The sequence below is a fragment of the Pseudozyma flocculosa genome (genome assembly GCF_000417875.1).
Source record: "Pseudozyma flocculosa PF-1 unplaced genomic scaffold scaffold00002, whole genome shotgun sequence".
NCBI classification, from domain to species: domain Eukaryota; kingdom Fungi; phylum Basidiomycota; class Ustilaginomycetes; order Ustilaginales; family Ustilaginaceae; genus Pseudozyma; species Pseudozyma flocculosa.
The window spans coordinates 1,023,728-1,046,795 of record NW_006920870.1 but is presented as its reverse complement, the minus strand read 5'-3'; the positions used below and the strand labels follow the sequence as shown (position 1 = coordinate 1,046,795).

Sequence of the window (23,068 nt, the reverse complement as noted above, 5' to 3'; positions counted from 1 at the left end):
GAGCAGGTGGGCCGCACGACGAGCGACCCGAGCCAAAGGGGGCCGCGCTCCATTGCGCTCGGACCATTGACGATGGCGTTGGCGAGGGTTCTCCTGCGACCACCACCACACCTCATCCCTTGCTCCCTGCTCCCCTGCTCCCCTGCTCGTCTTCTGCCCAGCATCGCCGGCCTGCGTCGTTCTGGACCACGTTGTCGCGCCTTTGCCCCAACCATCTGCAGCAGCAGCTGCTGCTGCAACAAAGACTGACGATGGCGACGACGACGATGCCGCTGCTGTGCCCAGTTGGGCGCCGAGCTGGGGCGGGCAGCATGAAGCTGATGCGCACGGGCCAGGTGCATGGCGCCATAGCCGGGCTCCGGTCGAGGGCCTTGCCGGCCCGGCACAACAGCGGCGGCCCCGCTGCTCGTTACCCCGCACGGCTCAGCGCCCCATCTTCCTCCCGCCGCGACCTCCCGCAGACATCCTGGTCCTCCTCTTTCTCCTCCTTCTCCTCCTCCTCCCGCATCGCAACGCCTCTATATATTCACCCTCGACCCACGCAGCACCTCGCGACCCTCACTGACCCCCGACACCCACGACAGCGCACCCTATCCACCTCGACCCGCCTCTCGCACCCCATCCTCCATATCCGATCCGCCATGGCTCCTGCAACCTCGGCCTCGTCGTCGGCCAAGTCCGCCGTCGACTTTGACCAGACCGTCGGCTACGACAACGGCGTCCAGCCCGTGTCGTGGAACAGGCGTGACCTCCTCACCTACGCCGTCGGCATCGGCGCAGGCGCAGACGACCTCGACTACGTCTACGAGGCCTCGCACGACTTCCGCGCCTTCCCGACCTACCCCGTCGTCCTCGGCCTCAAGGGTGGGTTGATTGCGATCAGCATTGGCAGGTGATCGCTTCGGACAGCCCAAGTGACCTAGTTCTTGCCCCCCTCCCTTGTCCATCTTGTAGGCACCAGCGAGGACACGACCGTGTTCAGCGAGATGGTGGGCTCGCGCTCGGCGCTGCCCGGCTTCCCCTCGCTCCACCCGGACACGATTGTGCACGGCGAGCAGAGCATCGAGATCCACAAGCCCATCCCGCTCGTCTCGGGCGAGGGCTGGAAGCTCGCCAAGCGCATCAGCGCCGTCCACGACAAGGGTAGCGGCCTCATCCTCGAGACCGAGGTGACCCTCATCAGCCCCGTCGGACACAAGCACGCCACCATGGTCGGGTGAGTGCTCATCGACGGCGGCTGCCGGTGTGCGACACCGTGTGCGTGCAGGCATCGCCGACTCACCACCCTCGTCTCTGTTCTATCCTCTTGGTATCGCCGCGACAGCTCGGCCTTTTACCGCGGCGGCGGCCAGGGCACGGGCTACAGCAAGTCGATTATCAAGAAGCCCGAGAGCGTCAAGGCGCCCTCGCGCTCCCCCGACTTTACGCTGTCGGAAAAGACGACGCCGCAGCAGGCGCTCCTGTACCGCCTGTCGGGCGACTACAACCCGCTGCACATCGACCCGTCGATTGGCCAAAAGGGCGGTCTGGGCGGCGTCATTCTCCACGGCCTGTGCTCGTACGGCCACGCGGCGCGCGCCGTGCTCAAGGCCGTCGACGCCAAGGACGGCCAGCCCGCCGACCGCAACGGCAGCGACCGACGCGCCGAGCTCGAGGTGTTTACCGCGCGCTTCACCTCGCCCGTTCGCCCCGGCGATGAGCTCGAGACGGCCGTGTGGATCCTGGGCGAGAAGGCGGGCAAGCTCGAGATTGCCTTTGACCAGACCAACAAGACCAACGGCAAAAAGACGCTCGGTGGCGGATATGCCCGCGTCGCCCTCAAGAAGCTCGACAGGGCTCCGTCGTCGAAGCTCTAGGGGGTTCACTGGTTGTTTGATAAGCCGTAGCTAGCGTTTATGGAGCCGGACTTACGAGGCCTCGCAGGGAATGCAATCAGAGAGTCTGAGTAGTTCCAAGATGCACCTGGCCGTCGCGCGATGTGTGTGTCGGCGGGCTTCTCTGAGCGGCAGGCGAGGCTACAGGTGGGCCAGAGGTCTGCGCCCTCGAGCCCCGATGGTGCCACTGACGGGCAGGCAGGCTGGCAGGCAGGCTAGGGAATCTGCTCTCAAGACGCGCCCGAGTGGGCGACGGATAATGTCCGAATGCAGGATAAGTCCGGTTGCAGGGTAGGGTGGTCGGGAGGCCCCCGAAGTGGCGAGGAGAAGCGGCCCTCCCGATGAGGGCAACCTCACTCGCCTCCTCGGCCGGACAAGCGCCCGAAGTCAGCGAGCGACCCGCACGGACTTTGCGAGGCAGGCCTGGCCTGGCCGGGCCCGGCTGGAAGCGTGTAAACTCCGTGCGCGACGTGGCTCGTGCCCCGCAGGCCAGGCCTAGCCTGCTCATTTGACGTTGCATGCGTGGTTACGGTACGGCCGTAACTAGGCTTCGGGAAGCCCGAAGGCAGGCCCAGGGTCCTCGTCTGTTCCACCTCGAGGGTCGTCGCTGCTGCTCCTCGCTGAAGGGGACCCCGAAGCCCTACCGTAAGCGGCCAGCCCAGCCCTGCCCTATATCAATCAGCGACCAGGCCGTCATCGCACCGCCTGCCCACCACCTGCCCCCCAGCCTCACCAACCCCGCGCCGTAGCTAAAGCTTTGCCCCCTCGATCCGCCACCATTCTCGCCCGCACCACTGCCCGCCGCCTGCTGCAGCACTCGCCGCTCAGTGCCATCCACACGTCGCCGCTCACCACCCTCGCTCGCCTTTCCTCGCCCTCTGCGACGACGAGCAGCAGCCGCATCAGTTTTGCACGCACCTGCCCATCTCTGCCCCTCGCTCCACCCGCAACGCACCGCAACATGAGCGACTCGCACAAGGACGGCTCCACAAAGTGGTCGTCCGACGACGGCCAGTTCCGCCGCCAGGTGTCGTCGTTCCGCGACGACATCCAAAAGGGCGGCAGGTTTGAGCCCGAGGTGGGCCGCTACCACCTCGTCGTCTCGCTCGCCTGCCCCTGGGCCCACCGCACCCTCATCGTGCGCAAGCTCAAAGGGTTCGACCAGGTACCCGACCTGCTCCCCGTCCACGTCGTCGACTCGCTCCTCGGACCCGAGGGCTGGTCCTTTGTCCCCTACGACGACCCGCCCAACCTGGGCGTGCCCGGCACGGGCAACAAGATCCCGGGACACGAGGGCAAGAAGCGCATCCGCGACCTCTACAAGACGGCCGACCCGGAGTACTCGGCGCGCTGCACCGTCCCCATCATCTGGGACAACAAGAACAACACCGTCGTCAGCAACGAGTCGTCGGAAATCATCCGCAACCTCAACACGGCCTTTGACGACTTTATCCCGGACCGCTTCCGCGGCCTCACCTTCTACCCCGAAGACCTCCGCGCCCACATCGACGACCTCAACGGGTGGATCTACGACACGGTCAACAACGGCGTCTACAAGTCCGGCTTCGCCACCGCCCAGTCGGCCTACGAGCAGAACGTCAAGCCCCTCTTTGAGAGCCTGGACCGCATCGAAAAGATCCTCAGCGACGGCCGCAACTACGTCGTCGGCGGCAAGCTCACCGAGGTCGACATCCGCCTCTACACGACCATTGTCCGCTTCGACCCGGTCTACGTGAGTAGTCGTCGCGGCCAGAGGTGCTCTTTCGCCGGTTTCCCATTCCAATGCCGCCCTGCTTACCCGCGCCGCTCCCTCCTCGACCCCACTCCCGCGCCCGCAGGTCGGCCACTTCAAGTGCAACATCAAGACGATCCGAGCGGGCTACCCACACATCGATCGATGGCTGCGCAACCTGTACTGGAACGAGCCCGCCTTTGTACGTCCTGCCGCTGCACCCTGTCCCCGCTGGCAGACAAGTGAGTGCAGTGCAGCTGACACGCCCGCCCGCTACCTCCCTCTCCCTCTCCCTCTGGCCCCTCTCCGTTCGCTGGGCCCGAACATTCGCAGAAAGACACGACCGACTTTGAGCACATCAAGGCGCACTACTACCAGAGCCACCCGCAGATCAACCCGACGCGCATCGTCCCCGTCGGTCCGCTCCCGCCCATCCTGCCCCTCGACGCCTGATCCGCCTCTGATCCTCGCGCCCTCTCGTGCGCAACCCCCCGTGTCCCGTTTTCACGCACACGTTCCGATGGAAATGAAATCGAATCCGTTTACGACCATCGCCTATCGCTTGGCCTGTCCTCGCCAACCGGCCGGCCGTCGCTTACATGCCCTTGCGCTCCATGAGCTGCAGCGCCTTGATGTCGGGCACGACGTGCTTTTCGTGCATGAGGTAGTGGACCACGTCCCAGCAGTCGGCCTTGATGGCCTCGCGCAGGTGTCGGCTGTCGGGTACGAACCGGTCGGGCAACCTCCTCTTCTTGGACGACCCTGACGACGAGGGCGGCGTGGTGGTGGTGCCTTCTGGCCTCGCACCGTCCTCTTCCTTTTCCCCCGTCCGCCCGACCGGAGCGCGGTACGACGGCATCTTGATGCGCCACCACCTCGCCACGCTCTCATCGACGAGCCGATCGAGAAACGCCCTAGCCTTGGCCCACCGCTTTTCCATCTTCTCCTGCCGTTCGACCAACGTCCTCAGACCGAGTAGCGCGCCCTTGCGCACGGCAATCTGGATGGCCAGACCTTCCTTTTTCGACGGGTCGGCACCATGGGCAAGGAGGATGTGGACCAGCGTCCAGCTGTCCGAGTGCACCGACATGGCGAGCGGGAAGCCAGAATGCGAGTTGGCGTCGCCGCCGTAGCGCGAGAGGAGCAGCAGCACCAGCTCCATGGCCGCGGCGTGCGGGAGCGGTCCGATGGCGTCGCTCGACGACGCGAGAAAGGGAGGGAGCAGCGACAGCAGCGACGAGGGGTAGCCCGACGCCGCGTCCACCGCCTCTGCGCTGGCGGTCAGGGACGGAGGGGCAGGCTCCTCGTTGCGACGACGCTTCTTGCCCCTCGACTTGCCCGAAGCGCCCGGCAGAGATCCCGAGGCCGCCGCCGGAGGCGTGTAGACGCCGAGCTGGACCTGCTTCAACGCGCGGAAGATGCGTTTCGGCAGCTCGACGTGCGTGAGCACCGGCGCCTGCTTGTCGCCGGCCAGATCCGACAGCGCAGGGACCGAGGACGACGCGCGGCGGTCGAGGCGCCGGCGATGATCCTCGAGCACGGCGTGGACGCTCTCGATCTGCAGCAGCCTCAGCTCGAGGCGGATCACGACGTCGGCCGTGCAGATGCCGAAGCGGGCAGCGTACGAGACCGGATCGACGTTGGCCGCAGACGGCAAGTGCGAGGCGCAGCACAGCGCCAGCGTGCCCGGCGTCAGGATCGAGGCGCGCTTCCAGAAGCCCGGCGGCGGCGCCGAGTGCACCTCGCCCGCGGCCCGGCGGTAGCCGCACGAGCAGGCGCGGAAACGCGTGTCGCGCCAGGTGGCGAGGTTCTTCAGGTGGTCGTCGTGCCACATCTCTAGCAGGTACTCGACCCTGACGCCCAGGGGGGCTCGATGGAAGACGTCCCGCAGCCCGCGGCTGGCCACTGCCAACGACGGCGACCGTGCCAGCACAAAGATGCTGTACAGCAGCTCGACGGGCAGGCTGTGCAGGCCGGTCGGGATACGCTGCACGCCCGGGCCACCACCGCCACCGCCACCGCCACCGATCTGCTCGTACTTGTCGTCCCGCTTCCTGTACGGCTTGTTCGGGTCGAAGGGATCGTCGTAGCCGTCGTCGCTTTCGCCGCCGGCGTCGTCGTCCGAGCCATCGTTCTCATTGTTCTTGTCGCCGCCGGGGGCAGCGGGCAGGCTGCGGTGCCATTCGACGAGGAAGTCATCGAGGTCGACAAACAGCCGGATCTCCTTTTCGCACATGACCTCGTACAGCGATGCGATCTCGTCGATCGTCATGGCGTCGCGCAGGGGCCGGCGGAAGGCAAAGAGGTAGATCGACTTGCTGCCCGGGCAGGCCTTGATGGCGCGGTAGAGCAGCCCTTTCGCGCGGGCCTGCTGCTCCTTAAGCCCTCTCCGGTCACCCGCCTTGCTGCCGAGCAGCCTAGTCTCAAACTCGAGGCAGATCGACCACAGAGTCGTAGACGCCTGTGCGGCCGGCGAGTCGAGCGCGCGCTCCATGAGTCGGCGGGCGGCGCTCTCGTTGAAGCGGTCAGAGTAGAGGTTGAGCTCGACGTACAGAGCAAACAGCCATGGCGTCAGAGGTGCCGAGATGGCTGCAGACCGCCCGATTGCACCCCCTGCGAGCGCCCTCGCCGTCGTCAGTCTCTCCTGCTTCGAGAGGTGCGATTCGAGCGCGAGCCGGAGGTGGTTGTCGATCTTGCTGCGCATCTCGTGCGCCGCGAGGTGGCTCCACAGGAGTGTGTTCGCAGGGCACACGGCGACTGCGCTGTCGAACGCCCTTCGCACCTCGGCAGGCCTGTAGGCCTGTCCCGTGGCGACGTGCCATCGCATGAACTCGGCACGCTTCATCGCCAGCCTCTCGGCGACAGGTTGGAGGACCGCTTCTTGCACCGGGTCGTCGAAAACGGCCATAGCCGCGGGAAAGGCCTCGCCGGGCGGCAGAATCAGGTAGTCGAAGAGTGCAAGGCAAAAGACCAAGAGATGGACGAGGTGCTGCGGGACGGCTGACACCTCCTCGGCTCGCAGGGATGCCGATATGAGCGACTGCAGCGCCTTCCTCGTCCGCAGGGCCTCGAGACCGGATGGAGGTGCTGCGGAGTCCAGGTCGCGCCTAAGATCGACCGACGACGGGTGCAGCGCAGAAAACCCGCACTTGGCTGCCGAGACGATGACCGCGGCAGCCCCCACAGTCTCGCCGCTCCGCCACAGTTGCTCCGCCAACGAGGACCACATCTGAGGCAGGTACGCCAGCGGACGGCCGTCTTCTGCAAACCTGGTGGTGGAGCTTTCCAGAGCCGTGACGTAGACGGTCCGAGCCGGGGCGGTCCGGCCGGCGCTGAGCTCGAGCTGGGCGTACGCGTGCCAGAGGACGTGATTGTCGCGGTCCTTCGACAGCAGCTTCCGGGCGAGCTTCGTGGCTGCTTTGAGGTTGAGCGCCGCCTCGACAGCAAGCTGCAGGACTGGTGCGGCGGCGAATGCTTGGCCATACGGAGCAAGCTGGTCGAGCAGCCGTCCAGCCAGCCGAAGCGTCGACGGGTCTGCCGATCTTAGCCGTCTGGCCAGCGGGGGTCCGGAGTCGTCGGTCCCTGGAAAGAGGCTCTCGACCGTGGCCGGACCGCAGAGCACCGGGCTTGCCGAAGGGCTCGACAGGTTGCTCCTGCGTTCCCTCTCCATCATCTGGCCGTCGATGTAGGTGAAGGGCTCCGCAGGGGATGAAGAGGCGTCCGCGTTCAGCGACGCAGGCCAAAAGTCGGGCCCAATGTCGGACGTCTCGGTTCTGCGCGGCTCGCCCGGGGCGCGACAGCCGGTCCCAACGCCGTCGGTACAGCCCTCGATGCTGTCAGTCAGGCCCGACATCAGGCCGGATGGAAGTCCGAGAAAGGCGAGGGCGAGGTCCAGGAGGCCAAGCATGCCGCCTCGACTCTGGATGCGAAAGAGGAACGGCCGCAGGTCCGAGAACAGGACCGTCGAGAAGGCGTCGATCTCGTCGCCCTCGACCTGCCACTCCGGCCGGTCGGTCAGCTTGGCAGGGAACCGACGAAGGCCTCTTCGTCGCCCTTCGGCCTGCAGCCATCGATCGACGGGATGCTGGTGCGGAGAGTCGGGCAGCTCTTTCGAGGTGTGGGAAGCTGCAGTTGGCCCGGAAGTTGGGCTAGCATCCTCTCGACCATCCTTTCGACTTTGAGCCCAGCCGCGCGCGCCCTTCTCCATCAGGCGAGGCTCGCTGCTGTTCCAAAACTCCTCAAAGTCCTGCAGATCCTCTTCGAAGGACGGTCTCGGCGTCGAAGATGCCGAGTCTGCAGACACACCTGGCGGCGATGCGCAGAGGTTGACCTCGAGCAGCGCCTGGACGGTGGCGATAGCTCGCTCAGTCATGCCGGCTGCCTCGAGGACGCCGAGGTAGCCCCGCAGCAACGCCAGCCGTGCCTCGTCAAGCTTGAACGGAGCGGCGGTGACCTGCGACTCGGCCATCGAGGCGAAGTGGGCGACAGCTTCAGCGTGCAGATCGCTGATCTTGCCGAGCTCAAAGGAGGACCAGTCGCTGCGTCGCCAAGCGAGGTAGCCCTGCCAGAGGATGATGGCCGTGTCGACGTTCGCCATGAACTCGACGTCCTTGAGCAGCCGCCTCCATTCTCTCTCGATCCGCTCCGTGTCCCACCTGCCGGTATCCGCAGCGAGTTGCAGGCGGCCTAGGACGAGGGCAAGGGACCTGCGGTTGTCGGGATGGGCCGAGATCGCCTTGTCGAGGATCGAGAACTTGACGTCCAGGACAGCCTGCCTGCGGGACGCTCGCGAAGATTCTCGATCTGCGAGCCTGGCCCTGCGTGACTTTGGTTCAAGGGCGGTGTCGTCTGCCGCACCGATGTCGCCCAGGCGGTCCTGGAAGTCGGCAAGGTCGAGCCAGGCAGGGGCATCGGTCGGGACGGAATGGAGACGCTGATGCAGCTCACGAGCTCGTGCTTTGAGCGAGACCTGGGCGCCTTCGCCAGCCTCGCCTGCGTCGCTGTCGCTGGCCTCGTCGGATGCGGAGCCGGCACTGCCCTGCTCGCCGCCGTGCTCGTCGGCCATCTTTGTGAGGATGTTGTCCAGCACGCTGAAACCCTCTGCTTCAGTCTGGCGGCGCCTTCGAGAGACGGAGATGAAGTCTTCTGAGCTCGGGCCCGCGGTCGATGTCGGTGCAATTAGCCGTCGTCCAGGCTGACGAAGTCGTTTCCAGTCTGCTTTGTCGGAGTCGCGCGAGCGCCTAGAGTAGCTCTGCGACTTGTCCTTGATCTCGAGGGCCTCGCCTCTCGTGAGCCGAATTGATTGCCGCGTGATGCGCAGCGAGCCGTCCAGGCCGACCACGTATCCGTCACCCCCACGATCGAAGAAAGGGAATTTGGACGAGTCTGGCCCATACTGGATGGCCCGTTGGTCGCCCCATGTGTCGGTGACGAACAGGTCCTTGTCGAGTCGAGGGTCGACGCGGATCGATGGACTGAGTTGCGAGGCCGCGGATGGTTCGGGGGAGCGTCTCGAGGTGTGAGGACCCGGGGAGCGGGGCGATCTGCTGCGCCGCGGCCGTTTCTCGTCGACGTGCGCATCACCACTGCGACGATACCGTCGGCTGCCATCTTCGTGCGGATGATGGCGGCTGCTGCGCCTGCTGTCGCGCGCATGCCCGCCGCCGCCGTCGTCGTCGTCGTCGTCGTCGTCGTGGCGGCGCCTCTTCTCGGGTCGATGCCGATCCCGTTCCCGATCCCTTTCCTTTTCGCTGCGGTGATGGTGTCCCCTCTCTCTGCGCTCGTCCCGGCTCGTCGACGCCTCATCGGCTTCAGACCGGTCCGCAGCTTTGGATGGGCGGTGATGGCTGCTTCGGACGTCGCGGCTGGATGCTGTGTCGTCGAGGTGTCGGGGCCGCTCCCGCCGCCGACGGGTGCTGTCAGGGGCGGTCGAGTCCTCGGCATCAACCGCCGCTCTTTGCTTTCCTTTGTCGGCTGAGCCGCTGCCGGATCGATATGACGAGAAGGATGGCGCAGGCGGCGCGCGGAAGGAGGAAAACGAAGGCGGCGGAGGGCGTGGCGGGGCCGTCATGGCTGGCCAGTCTGTCCCACTGGCTGTTTCCCTCGACGGGCGACGCCGGGCGCTTTGGCTAGGAGTGCTACTCTCGCAGCACTGCGCTCGCCGCAGCGAGAGTCCAAGAACAAGGGGCCAGTGGGAGGCGAGAGCGGGGAGTATGAGGTTGTCCGTAGCAGAGGACCGAGGTCGTGAAGACGAGCAGTGAGCCAAAAATTTCGTAGCGGCCAGCCCGCCCTGACATGCTTGCAAGCGCTGGCTGCCCGGGGCCCAACCAACACCTCCACCTTCCAAGAGACTTCGGAACCGAGCGCTCTTTGGCCTGGGGCCGACCCCAACGGCCGGCCAGCCAGACCTGACTCGGCGACGGCGGAAGCGAACAAGTCCGTGGCCTGGCTGGGGCCAGCCGTTCTGCGCTCAGCGTGAGGGCAAGGGCGAAAAAAGAAGAAAAATCACAGCGCAGCGCAGCGGAGGGCAGGGCCGCCAACCACACGCGCACCCAAACCTCTCTCTCGCCCGCGCCGGGGCGAGCTGGCCAGCCAGCCAGACAGCCAGCCAGACAGCCAGCCAGACAGCCAGCCAGACAGGCTGCAGCAGGCAGGCTGTGGAAGGACAGACAGCCAGCCAGCCCACCGGCTGGCAGCCTGGCGGGCAAGCAGGGACGAGGTGGTGTGCATGCCGGCGGGCGACTGGCTCTCCTTTGCCTCTTCGCCATCACCGTCACACTCCACCGCTCTTTCGCCACCGTTCGCCACCCAAAACAAGCTCCTCGTCGTCTATTCGAGAGCACGGATCCGACGAACCTAGCCGGCTAGACTTTCGTCTCTTGCCGCTCCGCCCTCGCAGTGTCAATCGCCATCGCACCGGCCACTTCCACCGACACGTTCACTGCGCTCGACCGTTTGCCCCAGCCGACGACCGACGACTGACCGACAGCCCCCTATTCAGCCAACACACACGCATCTCTACCCGACGCCGCCGTCCAACCCACCTCGCCCAGCATGAGGTTCTACAAGAAGGAGCTGCCCGACGTTGACGAGGTGGTCATGTGCCAGGTGCAGCAGATCGCAGAGATGGGCGCCTACGTCAAGCTTCTCGAGTATGACGGCGCAGAGGGAATGATCCTCCTCTCCGAGCTCTCCCGAAGGCGTATCCGAAGTATCCAGAAGCTCATCCGCGTCGGGAGGAACGAGGTCGTCGTCGTGCTCAGGGTCGACAAGGAGAAGGGTGAGTTGCGCAGCAGACGCTAGGGAGACGGCCATGCCACCGCAGCATACGAGTTAGCCTACGCTGCCTGTCTACCATGCTCGCTGTGGCGGCGGCGACTGCTGCTGGCCCTGCCCGCCATGTGCTTCCAGGCTGACGTAGTCGCCACCGGCGCCTCATGTCCCTCCCTCGACATCCTCTTTCTCGTCTTCCGCTCCACCGCTCCACAGGCTACATTGACCTTTCAAAGCGCCGTGTCTCGCCCGAGGACATCATCAAGTGCGAGGAGCAGTTCCAGAAGTCCAAGGCGGTCCACAGCATGATGGCCCACATCTCGGGCAAGCTCGGCAACCCGATTGAGGAGCTCTACGAGAAGGTCGCCTGGCCCCTCGACGCCAAGTACGGGCACTCGTTTGACGCCTTCAAGCTGGCCATTATGTGAGTGCGCTGCGACGGCTGGACGGCCGGTCTGCGAGCTCGAGAGACTGAACACGCACGCCCTTTTTCTTCAATGCGGCTACCCCGCCCAGTGAGCCCGAGAAGGTGTTCGAGGGAATCGAGGTCGACGAGTCGGTGCGCAAGGAGCTCGACGCCAACATTGCGCGACGATTCACGCCGCAACCAGTCAAGATCCGCGCCGACGTCGAGGTCACCTGCTTTGGCTACGAGGGCATCGACGCCATCAAGAAGGCGCTGCGCGCCGGTGAGGCCGTCTCGACGGAAAACATCCCGATCAAGATCAAGCTGGTCGCGCCGCCTCTTTACGTGCTCATCACCAACTCGACCGACAAGACTGGCGGCATCGCATTGATGGAGGAGGCGCTGGTCAAGATCTCGGAGAGCATCCGGGCGAGCGGCGGCGAGGTCAACATCAAGATGAAGCCCAAGACGGTCTCCGAGGTCGAGGACCAGGAGCTGGCCCAGCTCATGGCGAGAGTCGAGAAGGAGAACGCCGAGGTCGAGGGCGACGAGGACTCGGAGGGAGAGGAGGAGTAGGCGTAGGCGTGGATCCCACCGGACCTGTCTTGTCGTCATGCGCCATCGGCGTCGTCACCACCCAACCCAAAAACGCGCAGCTGCCCGGCCCGACGTGGAAGAGGTGCGCGTGCCTCGGTGCCTCGGTGTCTGCTGCAGCCGACGCTGTCCAACGACGAGTGAGCCCGTCCACCGGCCACCGTTCGCATTGTCCCTGTGGAGACGCGGGTCACGGCGGAACCTACGGGTCACCAGGCAACATAGAGAAGAAAAGCCAGGCCTGATAGACGTGGCAGTGGACTGAGCAGAGTCGAGCCGAGTCGGCGGGAAGGACTGAGCCGCGCGCTCGAGAGTCGAGTGTGCCAACGTTGGCCCGCACCCCCGTCCCAGGCTCGCGGCGTGGTGTGATCTGATTCGAGGGCCGAGGCCCGATGGGGCAATCGGGAAAGGATGCTTTACCCGCACGGTGCCGCCAGGCCTGGCAGCCGGCCGGCCGGCCAGCCAGCCAGAGGGGTGTTTCAAGTTTTTGCAACGGTGAAAATAGGTGTCAGCCTCCAAAAGTCGTTGGCCGGTCAATTTATGAAAGCTGCTACCCACGTCGAAAATCCTGCAAGTCGCGAATTTTGGAATCAGCGGCTTTGGATTTCCTGAAGGCAGGGGTTCGCAGCCGCCAAAAAATGTGATTCCTGCTGGACGCGGAATTTCGCCAGCTTGCGAGATTCAAGATCGCGGGGCAGAAATGGCAAGCTGCAAGAATCCAGCTGTCGAAAAACTCGAAACCCCCTAGAGGCCTCCACTTTGTGGAACAACCGGTGGGCGCGTGCGTGCGTTGGCCGCACGCTCCCGTGTGGGTCAGAGGCGGGGGGCCGGGCGGCGATAGACGAGGACGCCTTGACGCTCGCCCGCCCTGCTTCCAGACCACCTCCCTCTACGCACGAACCTCTTACGACCCGCACACGACAGACGACGATAGACGAATTCCTCCCTGCCGCAGCCACTGTCGATCATGAATCCGGACAGACGCACTCTTCCCGCGACTGAGGGAGGGGCAGGGACGGGAGGAGGAGAAGGAGGGCAAGAGCCTGGACACGGCGGGCGAGGCGCGGCGACTACGCACCCTTCGCCGCAGCAGCACGGCGGCCCCCAGAATGTCGTCTACTCGGGACTCGTCGTCGCAGTGTCGCTGGCTCTCTTCCGCTCCGGACCCGTCAACATCTTGCTGGTGGTCGGCACTGCCGCGTGAGTGTAGACTGCCGCCGGGCGATCGAGGGACCACGCGCAGGCAAGCCAGCGTCGAGCTGACCGGCCCCGGCCAACCCGAAACAACAACAGCCTGCTCCTGTGCAATCCCTGGGTCCGCACGCTGCTCGAGCTGCCCTCGACCGACGCTGCAGCAAAGGTGCGTAGCCATGTCCGGCCCCGGCCCGACCCGACCCGCACTGCTGCGCTGGACGCACACTGACCCTCGCCGACGACGCCTCGCTGCGCCCCCAATCTGGCTAACCAGGCGAGGAGCAAGTTTGACCCGGCCAGGTACCTTCTATTCACGCACGGCACTCGCGACGACGATGCAAAGGAGGCTGCGGCGGAGCAAGATTCGCTGCCGTCGACGCAGAACGATGCCGCGCTCGATGGCGGGGCCAAGCAGCTATCGACGACGACCATCGCACCTCCGCTTCGCAAGCCTGTCCAGCGCCTCGTCGAGCTGGTCGTGCGCGACTTTGTCAAGCATTGGTGAGCCTGCCTCCCGGTCGCTTCGGTGCAACATGCTCACGCCCGCCGCTGACCCTGGACGCCTTGCCCCCTCCCTGTTCGGCCAGGTACGACCCCATCACCTTTGCCCACCCCGGCTTCCCCAAGGCCGCCGACGCCAGCATCTCGCACATGATCGCCAGCATCTATCTGCGGCTTGGCAGGCTGCGCAACGTGGATGCCACGTCGGAGCTGCTGCTGACGTCGCAGAGCGTCATCCTCGCCTCGCTGCGGCGGAAGCGGAAGCGGCTACAGGCTTTCGGCAACCCGATGCCCGACCCCGACGAGGCAGATTCCGACCTCACCTGGCCTAATTCCTCGGCCCGCATCGAATCGCTGCGCAAGGGCATACGAAGGCTGCTCGCGCGCAACATGACCGGCTCCGAGAGGCAGTCGCCCGTCGTTGTCTCGCTCATGACCGAGATCCTCACAAAGCAATGCTGGGAGGCGGTCCAGTACGTCAGCGACCCGGACTTTATCAACATGCAGATCGTCAAGTGGGGGGAGCCGGCTAGCGAAACGAGCCTGCACGACAAGACGCTGTCGCCAAAAGAGCTTGAGGCGGTCAAGGACGCCGCCCAAGGTACTCTCGCAGGTGTCGTCGACGGGCGCCCCAACAAGGCGCTGGGCGCGGCGGCCGGGGAAGCGACAAAAGGCCTCTTCGCGGAGCAACCCGAGCTCAGCCCAGGCGACGTCGGCAAGTTGACACCCCAGGATCTGGCAGATCAGCCGGCTGCAGCACCGCAGCAGGATCCCGGCCATACGCTCAGCTCTGATCCGCTGTCATCGCTCGGCGGGTTCGCAACGTCGGCCCTGAGCAGCGTGACGAATGCCGCCGGCCGCACCGTCGATGTTGTCGGCGAGGGGCTCGGCGAGGTGGGCAACACGCTTCTAGGTGCCGTCGGCGATGACGACGCCGAGCGTTCCGCCATCCCGCCTCGCAACATGCGCCTCGACGTGCCCTCCGCGCTCTCCGATCCGCCTCTGCCCGACTCGCTCAAGAGGAGTTTGCGGCAAGTGCCGGGCGCGTCAGGCCAAACGCCGACCTCTACAGATGCCTACACCATCCCAGACACTCCGGATCCCGCACCGGCGCCGACCCAGCGCGGCCCTCCGCTTCCGATGAGGCCCACGGCCTCCTCCCCGGTCAAGGCGGCCGGCCAAATGGACTTTCCCTCGCTGGATCAGGTCCTCTCGGGGCAGGCGGGGTCAGTGTATGACGCCTTCGAGGCATTTCTCGAGGATGCGCGCCCGCCTCTATGCGGGCCTGGAGAGGGCGAATCGGTGCTGCGCCTTCACACGCAGCTCGGCACCCTTTCCACCATTGCTCAATTCGAAGACCTCGATGCGCGCACCCTCCACGCCGACGCGAGCAACATCCTCACAAAGGCGCTGCAGCGCTTGCCCAACGACAGCGACGCCGACGGAAGCCGCAAGTCGCTGCGCACGGCGCTGGCGCAGACCCTAGACCGCTTGCGCGTCGAGCCGAGCATGGCGACGCTGGAACCGCTGCAGCACGATCTCGACGACCGGCTGGAGCGGCTCTATCGTGCGTTCGCAGAGCAGACGCAAGGCGCCTCCCGATCGCGGACGACTGCAGCTCCGGCTGCCACTCAGGCGTCCTCCCACAGCCGGGACCATTCGCGCACGAGGTCCGAACGCAGCACCGACGCGGAATCGCCGTCGAGGCCGCTGGCGTACGAGCCCAGACGAAAGAACTCTGGCCCGTCGCTGGCGACAGGCGGTGGCGTCGCAGCTCTCACGCAGCCACCGTCGCGTCCTCCCTCGACGCCGCCGAGACCATCGTCCATCCCCTCGCGCTCGACCTCGACTCCGCAGCCTCCGCCTCCTCGCTCTGGCTCGACGGACGGTCTGGACGAAGGCGCTGAGCGCGCGTCGCCGTCGGCAGGCACTTCGCAGTCGGACGCAACCAACGCCGCCGCCCGAGGCTCGGCAGAGGTGATGGTGACGGACGTGAGCAACAACGCCGGCAAGGCAGGGCCGCTCGACGCGCGGAGCCTCGAGCTGATGATTGTCGTCGAAGGCATCTCGTCGGACGGAGGCCACGGCGACGGCTTTGTGCTGCTGCGCCGCTGGTCCGAGTTCGAGGCGCTCGACGCCGAGCTGCAGCGGATGCCGCGCTCGTCGAACCCACCGCCCCGCCTGCCCGCGGCCAAGGGCAAGAGCAGCGCGCAGTTCTGCCCGGAGCTCGAAGGCTACCTGAGGGCGCTGCTGGCGTCTTCGATGATGGACCACCTTGCCTCGAACCCGACCATGCAGCGCTTCATGGACAAGAACCGCGCCGGCGCGCCTGCCGAGGCGGTGCGCGAGCGCGGCGGGCCGGCGGCCTTCTTTGGCGGCATCGGCAAGAACATTGTCAGCGGCGTGGGCGCGGTGGGCAAGACTGCCAAGACGGGCTTCGGACTTCAGGCCTCGGCGGCCGTGGCGGCGAGCCAGGCGGCTGGGCCAACGGGAACGATGCCGGCGCCCGGAGCCGTGGCACGTCCGACGGTCGAGGGTGTTGCGCGGGGGATCGCCACGCCCGCGATGGCGTCGTCGGGCAGCCCGTTCCTCGACAGCGCCTCGAGCGACGCGTCGGGCTTCCCCTCGCGGACCGGTTCGCCCTCCGGCCAGCAGCGCCCTGCGTCTGGCCCGGCGGCCCAGATGAGCGCCAAGGACTTGGACCAGATCCTCTCTGCCATCTTTGCCGTGGCCGACGAGGCGTTCAACCTGCAGGGCGGCTGGACGCTGCGGCGCGGTATGCTGCGCGTGCTCGAGCAGGTGGTGCGGACGACGTACTCGGGCAGCGTGGTGTCGACGTTCAACGAGGCGGCCTCGTCGCTCAACCGGGACAGCTTCGCCACGTGGACCGAGGCGCTGCTGGACTCGTACTGGCCCGAGGGGCAGTGGTCGACCGAGAGCTGGCCCGAACGCACGGCCGAGGAGCGTCAGAAGACGGCGGAGCGGGCGCGAGAAATCATCGTGTCGTACGCTCCCGCCCAGGCCGGGTATGTGCTGGGACCGGGCGGACGGGCGGCGTGCGTAGAGGCGCTGGCCGCTGTGCACGAGTCCCTCACCGACCCCGTCACCGCCGCCGACCTTGGCCTGACGATGACGCTCAAGGTGCTCGAGATGTCGAGCAGGTGAGGCGGCCAGCGGCGATCCCAGCGGCGATCCCAGCGACGACGAGCAAGCATCTTGGTGCCCTTTTGCAACTCTTTGGATCTGTCGGATTCTCTTTGTGCCCGCGGTGTGCAGAAGCGACGAAGCGCCGCGAGGACTGGACAAGCAAGAACTTCTCTGACGGTGGGAGGGTTGCGATCGGGCCGAGCTTCCGGTCCGGTCCGTCCTCATCGCGTGGGACTGGGGTCCGCGGTGTTTGAAATGGCAGACGTCACGTCGGAACAGGGGTCCGAAAGAAGAGATATGGTGGCACGAGCAGGCAGGGCAGGGCAGGCCCGGGCAGGTGACAGGCAGGCGCGATCGGAAGAGAGGCGGTTTCCCTTCCGCCGGAGTTGTAGCCCAGGCTGGCACGTACGTACATCCATCCCGGGTCGGGTGCGTCGGGCTCGACAACCGATCGACCCGCGTCATGTTGCTGTACGTACCTGTACGGTGTGTGGATGAAGGCCGAGCGATCGGACGCAGAGACACACGCAGAAAAGAGGTCGGGGGCGGGGCGCCAAAATCAATCCATCTGTTGCTGTTTATGCCATGCTCGCTCTCTGCGCAGCCCGTCAGCGCGCATGCTTTGACCGCGTGCTTTTTCGAGCGCGCCGACGCAAAGATAGTCGCCGGTTGAACCAAAGAGTGGGGCTGTCTGGCGCTGCCAGGCCTTTCGAGCGGACGACGCTCCGAATTGCCCTCCCGAAAGGATGAATGGAAAAGCAGACCCGACCGGACAGGAACTCGTGCGTCCACCTTGCCCTCTGCCGATTGCTGATCCTTCGTCTTTGAGCGATGGAGGTTGAGCGCATGGCAGAGCGAGGAAGGGGGCTGAGCTGGACCTGGTCGTGTGAGGGCGGTGCTTGGCCCGCGGTGCGAAACGAGCGCGCGGCTCCGTTGGCTGCCTGCCCGCCTGCCCGCCTGCCTGCCTGCCTGCTTCCTGCTTGACCTCGCTTACACAACCGATGGCCCCCTCACACGATCAGGCTAGGCTAAGGTGAAGGCGGGTCAGGCTAGGCCGGGCTCGTCTGCCCGACTCTGGCTGCGCGCCTTCGCTGGCCTCATGCCAACAGCGTGCAACGCCTCCCCCTCGCGGCCGCGGGTGAGCGCCAAGCCAAGCACAGCAAGCAAAGGCAAAGCAGGGCAGGCAGGGCAAGGCAGGGGCTGGTCTGATGCGCGCCGCACGTCTTGGCAAAATGGGCCCGTCGTTCCGATCCCCATTTCCTGGCTCCTCGACCTCGCCATGCATCCAGTCCGTCCCATTCCGGTTCCAGTCGTCGTGGGTATCCATCCGCGACAAGTCTTTCAAAGAGCTGTATTCATTTGTTGGCGCAGTCGCTCGTCGCCACCATCGTCGTTGCCCTCGCCGTCGCCGTCGCCGTCGCCGTCGCCGTCGCCAACCGCCGGAAAGAGGTGGCAGTGTAGGCGGGAGGGGCCAGTCCGACCAACGTCACACGATCATCGCTGCATTTGATTGATTGATTTCGACCACGCTGTCAAAGTTCGCCAACGCACGCACGCAGCGCAGCGCAGCGCAGCACGCAGGTTTCTCTTCGGGTTTTTATTTTCCGTGGGCCAACCCCGCTCAGGGCCCTGCCTGTGGCCCGCCTGTGGCCTGCCTGCACGATCCCCAATGGCGCAGCGTCAGGCTTGCAGTGAGCGCAAGGTCGGGCGGTAAGGGCAGACAGGCCTGGCAGGCTACGCCAAGCCAGGCCAGGCCAGGCTAGGGGTACGGTGTTGACGACCGCCGCTAAGCTGGAAATCGCCGAGGTCTTTCTGGCCTAGCATCATCGAATCCGCCGCCGTTTCTCGCGCCGTGAAGGGCAAACAGGGCGGGCCATGGTCAGACGACCGTACGACCCTCCAGCCTCGACGGGCAGCATCGCCAGCGCTCTGCGCGCTAGAAGCGTTCTTCGATGACACACGGTCGCACACCTAGCGTCGGTCAGAGTAGTAGTGCAACCTCGTACGTCGTCGTATCCTTCCCTCGACTCGATTCGTATTCCCCTCTAACCGTAGGCCCGCCGTCGCATCCGTTGTCTCGAGCGGAGCGACTGCCGTCATTTCGGTTCAAAGGGCCGAAAAGGTCGACCAAGCAAGGGCGGAAGGCGAAGGCAGGACAGGAAAGACGCCAGACGCCCGTCGAGAGAAGCCTTGGCTTGGCATCCGCCCCTGGTACGGTAGGTACGCCCCGTCCAGCATGGACCGCCCCTCGCTCTGGCTCCGGAGCCAAGGACGACCCATGGCGCTGCCGTTGGACCACCAACCGGCAGGACAGGGTCGCCGGCCTTGGCGAGCCAGCCACCATTGTTTCGTGCCTGCCATCTGGCCGAAACGCACCACTGAGCATCCGAACGCCCAGAGAGGCGGCGTGATGCACGGGTCGTGTGCTCCCTTCCGCCCGCGGCGCCCCCGCATCACGACTTGACCCTCGATCTCGGAGCTCCCCTCGCCCATCGCCTGCTCGCTCTGTGAGAGTGACACCAACCGGCGGAGGTATGTCTGCCGCTTTTGTCCCTCGTTCCGTCTGTCAGCTGCTCCTCCTCCCCCGCTGGACCTTGTCGTGTCCTATCTTTGGCAACTGCTGGTTCCAGAGTTCCAGACGAACCTGCCGTCGGTTCTCCAGCTTCTACCAACACCAACACCATCACCGCCCACCACCACCACCAGCTCCTTCTGTGGATCGCCAGGCCCAGGCACTCACTCTTTCGGCTACGCTCGAGGCCTCCTTCGTCACCTTCTTTTCTCCGTGCCCTCTGGGACGTGCCGTGGTCGATCCAGCCTCGTGAGAGATAGACACCGGTCCTCACACCTCGCAGCGACACCAGCTTCATCAGCCACAACAGCAGAACCCAACGTTAGACAGCTGCTGGCCTGGTCGAGCCCGCGGCAGCTATCTACATCTCTACGCCCGTCCTCGTCCTGCCGCGCGGACAGTCGAGCACCCACGTCAGCATCCTTGCGCCCGCGCACAGCCTCGGACGCGGCGACGACGCTCACCGACCTCACCATGGGCCTACTCTCCAAGCTCGCTCGACCCGTCTCAGACCGATACAGCAGCTACCTGCCATTACCCACCTCGAGCTCGAGGGGCAGCGTCAGCTCGCAAAGCGGTCTCGGTCCTGCGAAACAACGCGGGTACCTGCGCACCGCGCTCCAGCACCTGCCACCGTTGCGCATCGCGCTGCTTCTGCTAGCCTGCTTCTTCCTCGGCAACCTCACCAGCGACTGGTTCTTTGGGCCCAAGGGCGACTCGAACGGCGCCCAGGTCTACCTGATCGGCGACGACAAGTACCACCGCCTCTTTGCAGACAGCAATCCGGGGCCGGCGAGCCGGCAGGCCGTCCCGATCCGAGCGTACGACGCGTTCAGCGATGCGTGCGTCGAAGAGTGGATCGTCTCACACACCTGGGGCCCTGCCTGCCAGGGGACCGACCTGAGCGAAGGCCTCAAGATCGACGGTGTCTGGGCGTGGGTCAATGGATCGTGAGTTGTCGCCCCTCAGGCTGCCCGCGCGACGTGCGTTCATGCGCTGCCGGCGTCCTAATCGCCCCTGCTGACCATTGCAATTTGCCTGCTGCCGCCGCCTCTCAGTGATCCGGCCCAGATGGCGTCGAGGAACGCCTACCGCCCCGCCACTGCGCTCAAGATGGACGCGGCGCACCGGTACGCGGACCACAACGAGCTGCTCTACTCGATGCGCTCGAGCCTCGCCTCGCTGGGCTCGTCGTCGCTGCGCAAGATGCACATCATGGCGAGCGCCTACCCGATGGGCAGCATGGTGGGTGCGGGCACCAAGATGATCGGCCAGATCCCCTCGTGGCTGCGCAAGGACGTGGCGACGTCCAAGACGGAGCAGGTGGTTCTGCACCACGACGCCGAATACTACCGGCCCATGCCACACCACGACCGCCCAGACATGTCGCTCGAAGAGGTGCAGCAGTGGCGCGAGCGGACGATCCCCAGCTTCAACAGCCTGGCCGTCGAGTCGCAGCTGTTCAACCTCGAGGACAACGAGTCAGACCAGCTGGTCTACTACAACGACGACTTTTTCACGCTGCTGCCCAGCTCCGTCGCCGACTACACGACGCCGCTTTTTGGACCGGTGCTCAAGACGCTGGCGAGGGTGACGAGCTACTACCTGCCCTCGGAGAAGCCCTTCCAGCGGCTGTGGAACCCGGCCGGCGAAGAGGTGGGCATCAAGCGTGCCGCGTGGATCCTCGGGCAGCGCTTCTCGATGCGCACCCTGCCCTACATCACGCACCACCCGCGCACCCTCTGGCTGCCTCTGCTCAAGGAGGCCGCCCAGACGTTCCCGGACGCCTTCAGCGACACGACGCTGGCTCGGTTCCGCGCGCAGAAGGACGTCCCCTACTCGATCCAGGGCTTCTTCCTGGCGTCGTGGTACATTGTCGAGCGCCACCGCGAGGCGCTCCTCTGGACCTGGGCGGTGGCCAAGTGGGGCGGAGCCGAAGGACGCCTGACCGAGGAGGTTAAAGACGCCATGTGGGCCGAGCTGGCGGGCCTCGACAAGGGCGCCAGCGGACCCTCGAGCATCGACGTGCGCACGCCCGTCCGCACCTCGCCGGACGACATGTCGGCCTTTGGCGCTGCTGGCGTTGAGAGGCCAAGGAACACCGAGTACTCGTTCTCGTCCAAGGACGGCCACGCGCTGTCCTACCTCGGTTGGCAGTGGTTCTGGGACCGCCCGAGGCACGGCTTCCCGGATCTCTCAGAGGCCCTCGACTCGGCGGGCGAGGAAGACGTGGGCGGTCGGCGCAGGCTCGACACGCCCAAGCTTTGCAGCATCAGCCGGAGCAGCTGCCTGGCCCCCTCGCGCGGCGCCGAGTCCGCCAGCGACCTGTTCAAGCGCATCGCGTTTGAGCAGAGCGACTGTGGCGACTGCATCCTCGCCGCCCTGATTGGCGCGAGCGGCACCTCGGGCATCGAACGCTTCATGCCGCCGTCGTACGCCAAGATGCCGGCGACCGAGGCGATCCCCGCTGCGTCGCCGCCGTCATCGTCGTCGCCACCGTTGAAGCACGTGCCGCACCTGCCCCTCACGAGCTCGTGGAGGGAGACGGACTTTTCGCTCGACAAGGCGCTGCCCGCCGGTGCGGCCCAGAGTGGCATGTCGCTGCGCACCTGGTGTGCCCGGCTGATCCAGCGGTACCAGTACGTGCTGGGCAGCGTGCCGTCCGACTTCTACCAGGTCAAGAAGGCGCACAAGCTGGCCGACAAGCTCGCCCAGCTCGACGAGCAGCAGCAGCAGCAGCAGACGGGGGCCCAGGATGGCGAGTCCGCTGATGCGACGTCGAGCGCCCAGCCTGGCGCCGGCGCGACGACGTTCCTCTGCCTCAACGACGACATTGTCGAGGGCGAAGAGGGCACGCGCAAGATCAACACGATGCTCACGAGCTGGTTCCAGAGTCGGTGGGGCGAAAAGATGAGCGTCGAGGTGTAGCCGGCGGGCAGAGCAGACGTCGCCCTCGCACGCACACGCACACAGCATCGATCCGATCCCGTCGTCCATGTCCATACACACACATACACGCTCTCTCGCACGCCGGTCCTCATACCTCATGTACTTTTAGCAAAACTCTAGAGCGTCCTCGCCCCCTCGGCGGGATGGGAACAGCATAGCATACATTGCCCGGCCTTGTTCGCGAACCTCCGGCAGCGGGCCGATGAGCGTGCGAACGGTGCGGTCGGGCCGCCAGAGAGGTCTCGCAGTCTGCCCCGCCTGTTTGCTGCCCGCCCCTCCCGGGAGAGCTCCGATCGACAGCGGGTGTGGTTCCGAATGGCCCCGTACCGCCGCGACGAAGCAAACCAGCTTCCTACAGAGGAACCGCCTGGCCGCGCCGCGCCACACCGCACCGCACCTGCGAGCACTGACCGCTCCTTTCACAACCTGCCATGGCGACCGGGACCGTGCACCAGGAGGCGCTGGAAGCGAGGAAGAGGCAGGCTTGCCAGCAAGCAGGCAAGCTCGTGCCCAGCCGCACCGTATCCTCCCCTGCCCTGCCTGCCCTAGCCTGGGCTGCTGCTCGCTGGCACCTCCGTCAAAAGGCGGGGACCCCGCAATTTTCCCAGATGCTCGCTCGCCTATGCTTCGGCAGTAGGGCGGGCGGCGGGCGCCATGCTTGCCTTGCTTGCTGGCTTCATCTCGGCGGCGTATCGCCAGGCGCCCAGGCCCCGTACTGTAGCCCGCACACATGCTGCTCGACAGACAAGGGGTCCGGCTGCGTGCCCGAGCTTGAGACCTGCAAGGGCAGTCGAAAGGGGGCCCGAAGCAGGGGAGCGGGACAGCGG

General features: G+C 65.8%; 6 protein-coding genes across 6 annotated transcripts; 5 read left to right on the top strand and 1 right to left on the bottom strand.

Annotated features, from left to right (window-relative positions):
• Positions 1-641: 641 nt before the first annotated feature.
• PFL1_00998 (uncharacterized protein) lies at positions 642-1,856 on the top strand (the record flags this gene model as incomplete). Its single annotated transcript, XM_007878498.1, has 3 exons — positions 642-864; positions 955-1,216; positions 1,325-1,856. The coding sequence occupies 3 exons, from the start codon at positions 642-644 to the stop codon at positions 1,854-1,856; spliced, it is 1,017 nt and encodes a 338-aa protein (XP_007876689.1).
• Positions 1,857-2,835: 979 nt separating this feature from the next.
• PFL1_00997 (uncharacterized protein) lies at positions 2,836-4,059 on the top strand (the record flags this gene model as incomplete). The annotated part of the gene is made up of 3 exons (XM_007878497.1): positions 2,836-3,606; positions 3,713-3,808; positions 3,940-4,059. 3 exons carry the CDS (start codon positions 2,836-2,838, stop codon positions 4,057-4,059), a joined length of 987 nt encoding a protein of 328 aa, XP_007876688.1.
• A 142-nt stretch (positions 4,060-4,201) lies between these two features.
• PFL1_00996 (uncharacterized protein) lies at positions 4,202-9,676 on the bottom strand (the record flags this gene model as incomplete). The annotated part of the gene is made up of 1 exon (XM_007878496.1): positions 4,202-9,676. The coding sequence occupies one exon, from the start codon at positions 9,674-9,676 to the stop codon at positions 4,202-4,204; it is 5,475 nt and encodes a 1,824-aa protein (XP_007876687.1).
• A 983-nt stretch (positions 9,677-10,659) lies between these two features.
• Positions 10,660-11,860, top strand: PFL1_00995 (uncharacterized protein; the record flags this gene model as incomplete). Its single annotated transcript, XM_007878495.1, has 3 exons — positions 10,660-10,885; positions 11,095-11,302; positions 11,395-11,860. The coding sequence occupies 3 exons, from the start codon at positions 10,660-10,662 to the stop codon at positions 11,858-11,860; spliced, it is 900 nt and encodes a 299-aa protein (XP_007876686.1).
• Positions 11,861-12,845: 985 nt separating this feature from the next.
• On the top strand, positions 12,846-16,738 carry PFL1_00994 (uncharacterized protein; the record flags this gene model as incomplete). The annotated part of the gene is made up of 4 exons (XM_007878494.1): positions 12,846-13,078; positions 13,172-13,238; positions 13,347-13,573; positions 13,660-16,738. The coding sequence occupies 4 exons, from the start codon at positions 12,846-12,848 to the stop codon at positions 16,736-16,738; spliced, it is 3,606 nt and encodes a 1,201-aa protein (XP_007876685.1).
• Positions 16,739-19,766: 3,028 nt separating this feature from the next.
• PFL1_00993 (uncharacterized protein) lies at positions 19,767-22,220 on the top strand (the record flags this gene model as incomplete). The annotated part of the gene is made up of 2 exons (XM_007878493.1): positions 19,767-20,242; positions 20,351-22,220. The coding sequence occupies 2 exons, from the start codon at positions 19,767-19,769 to the stop codon at positions 22,218-22,220; spliced, it is 2,346 nt and encodes a 781-aa protein (XP_007876684.1).
• Between the last annotated feature and the right edge of the window lie 848 nt (positions 22,221-23,068).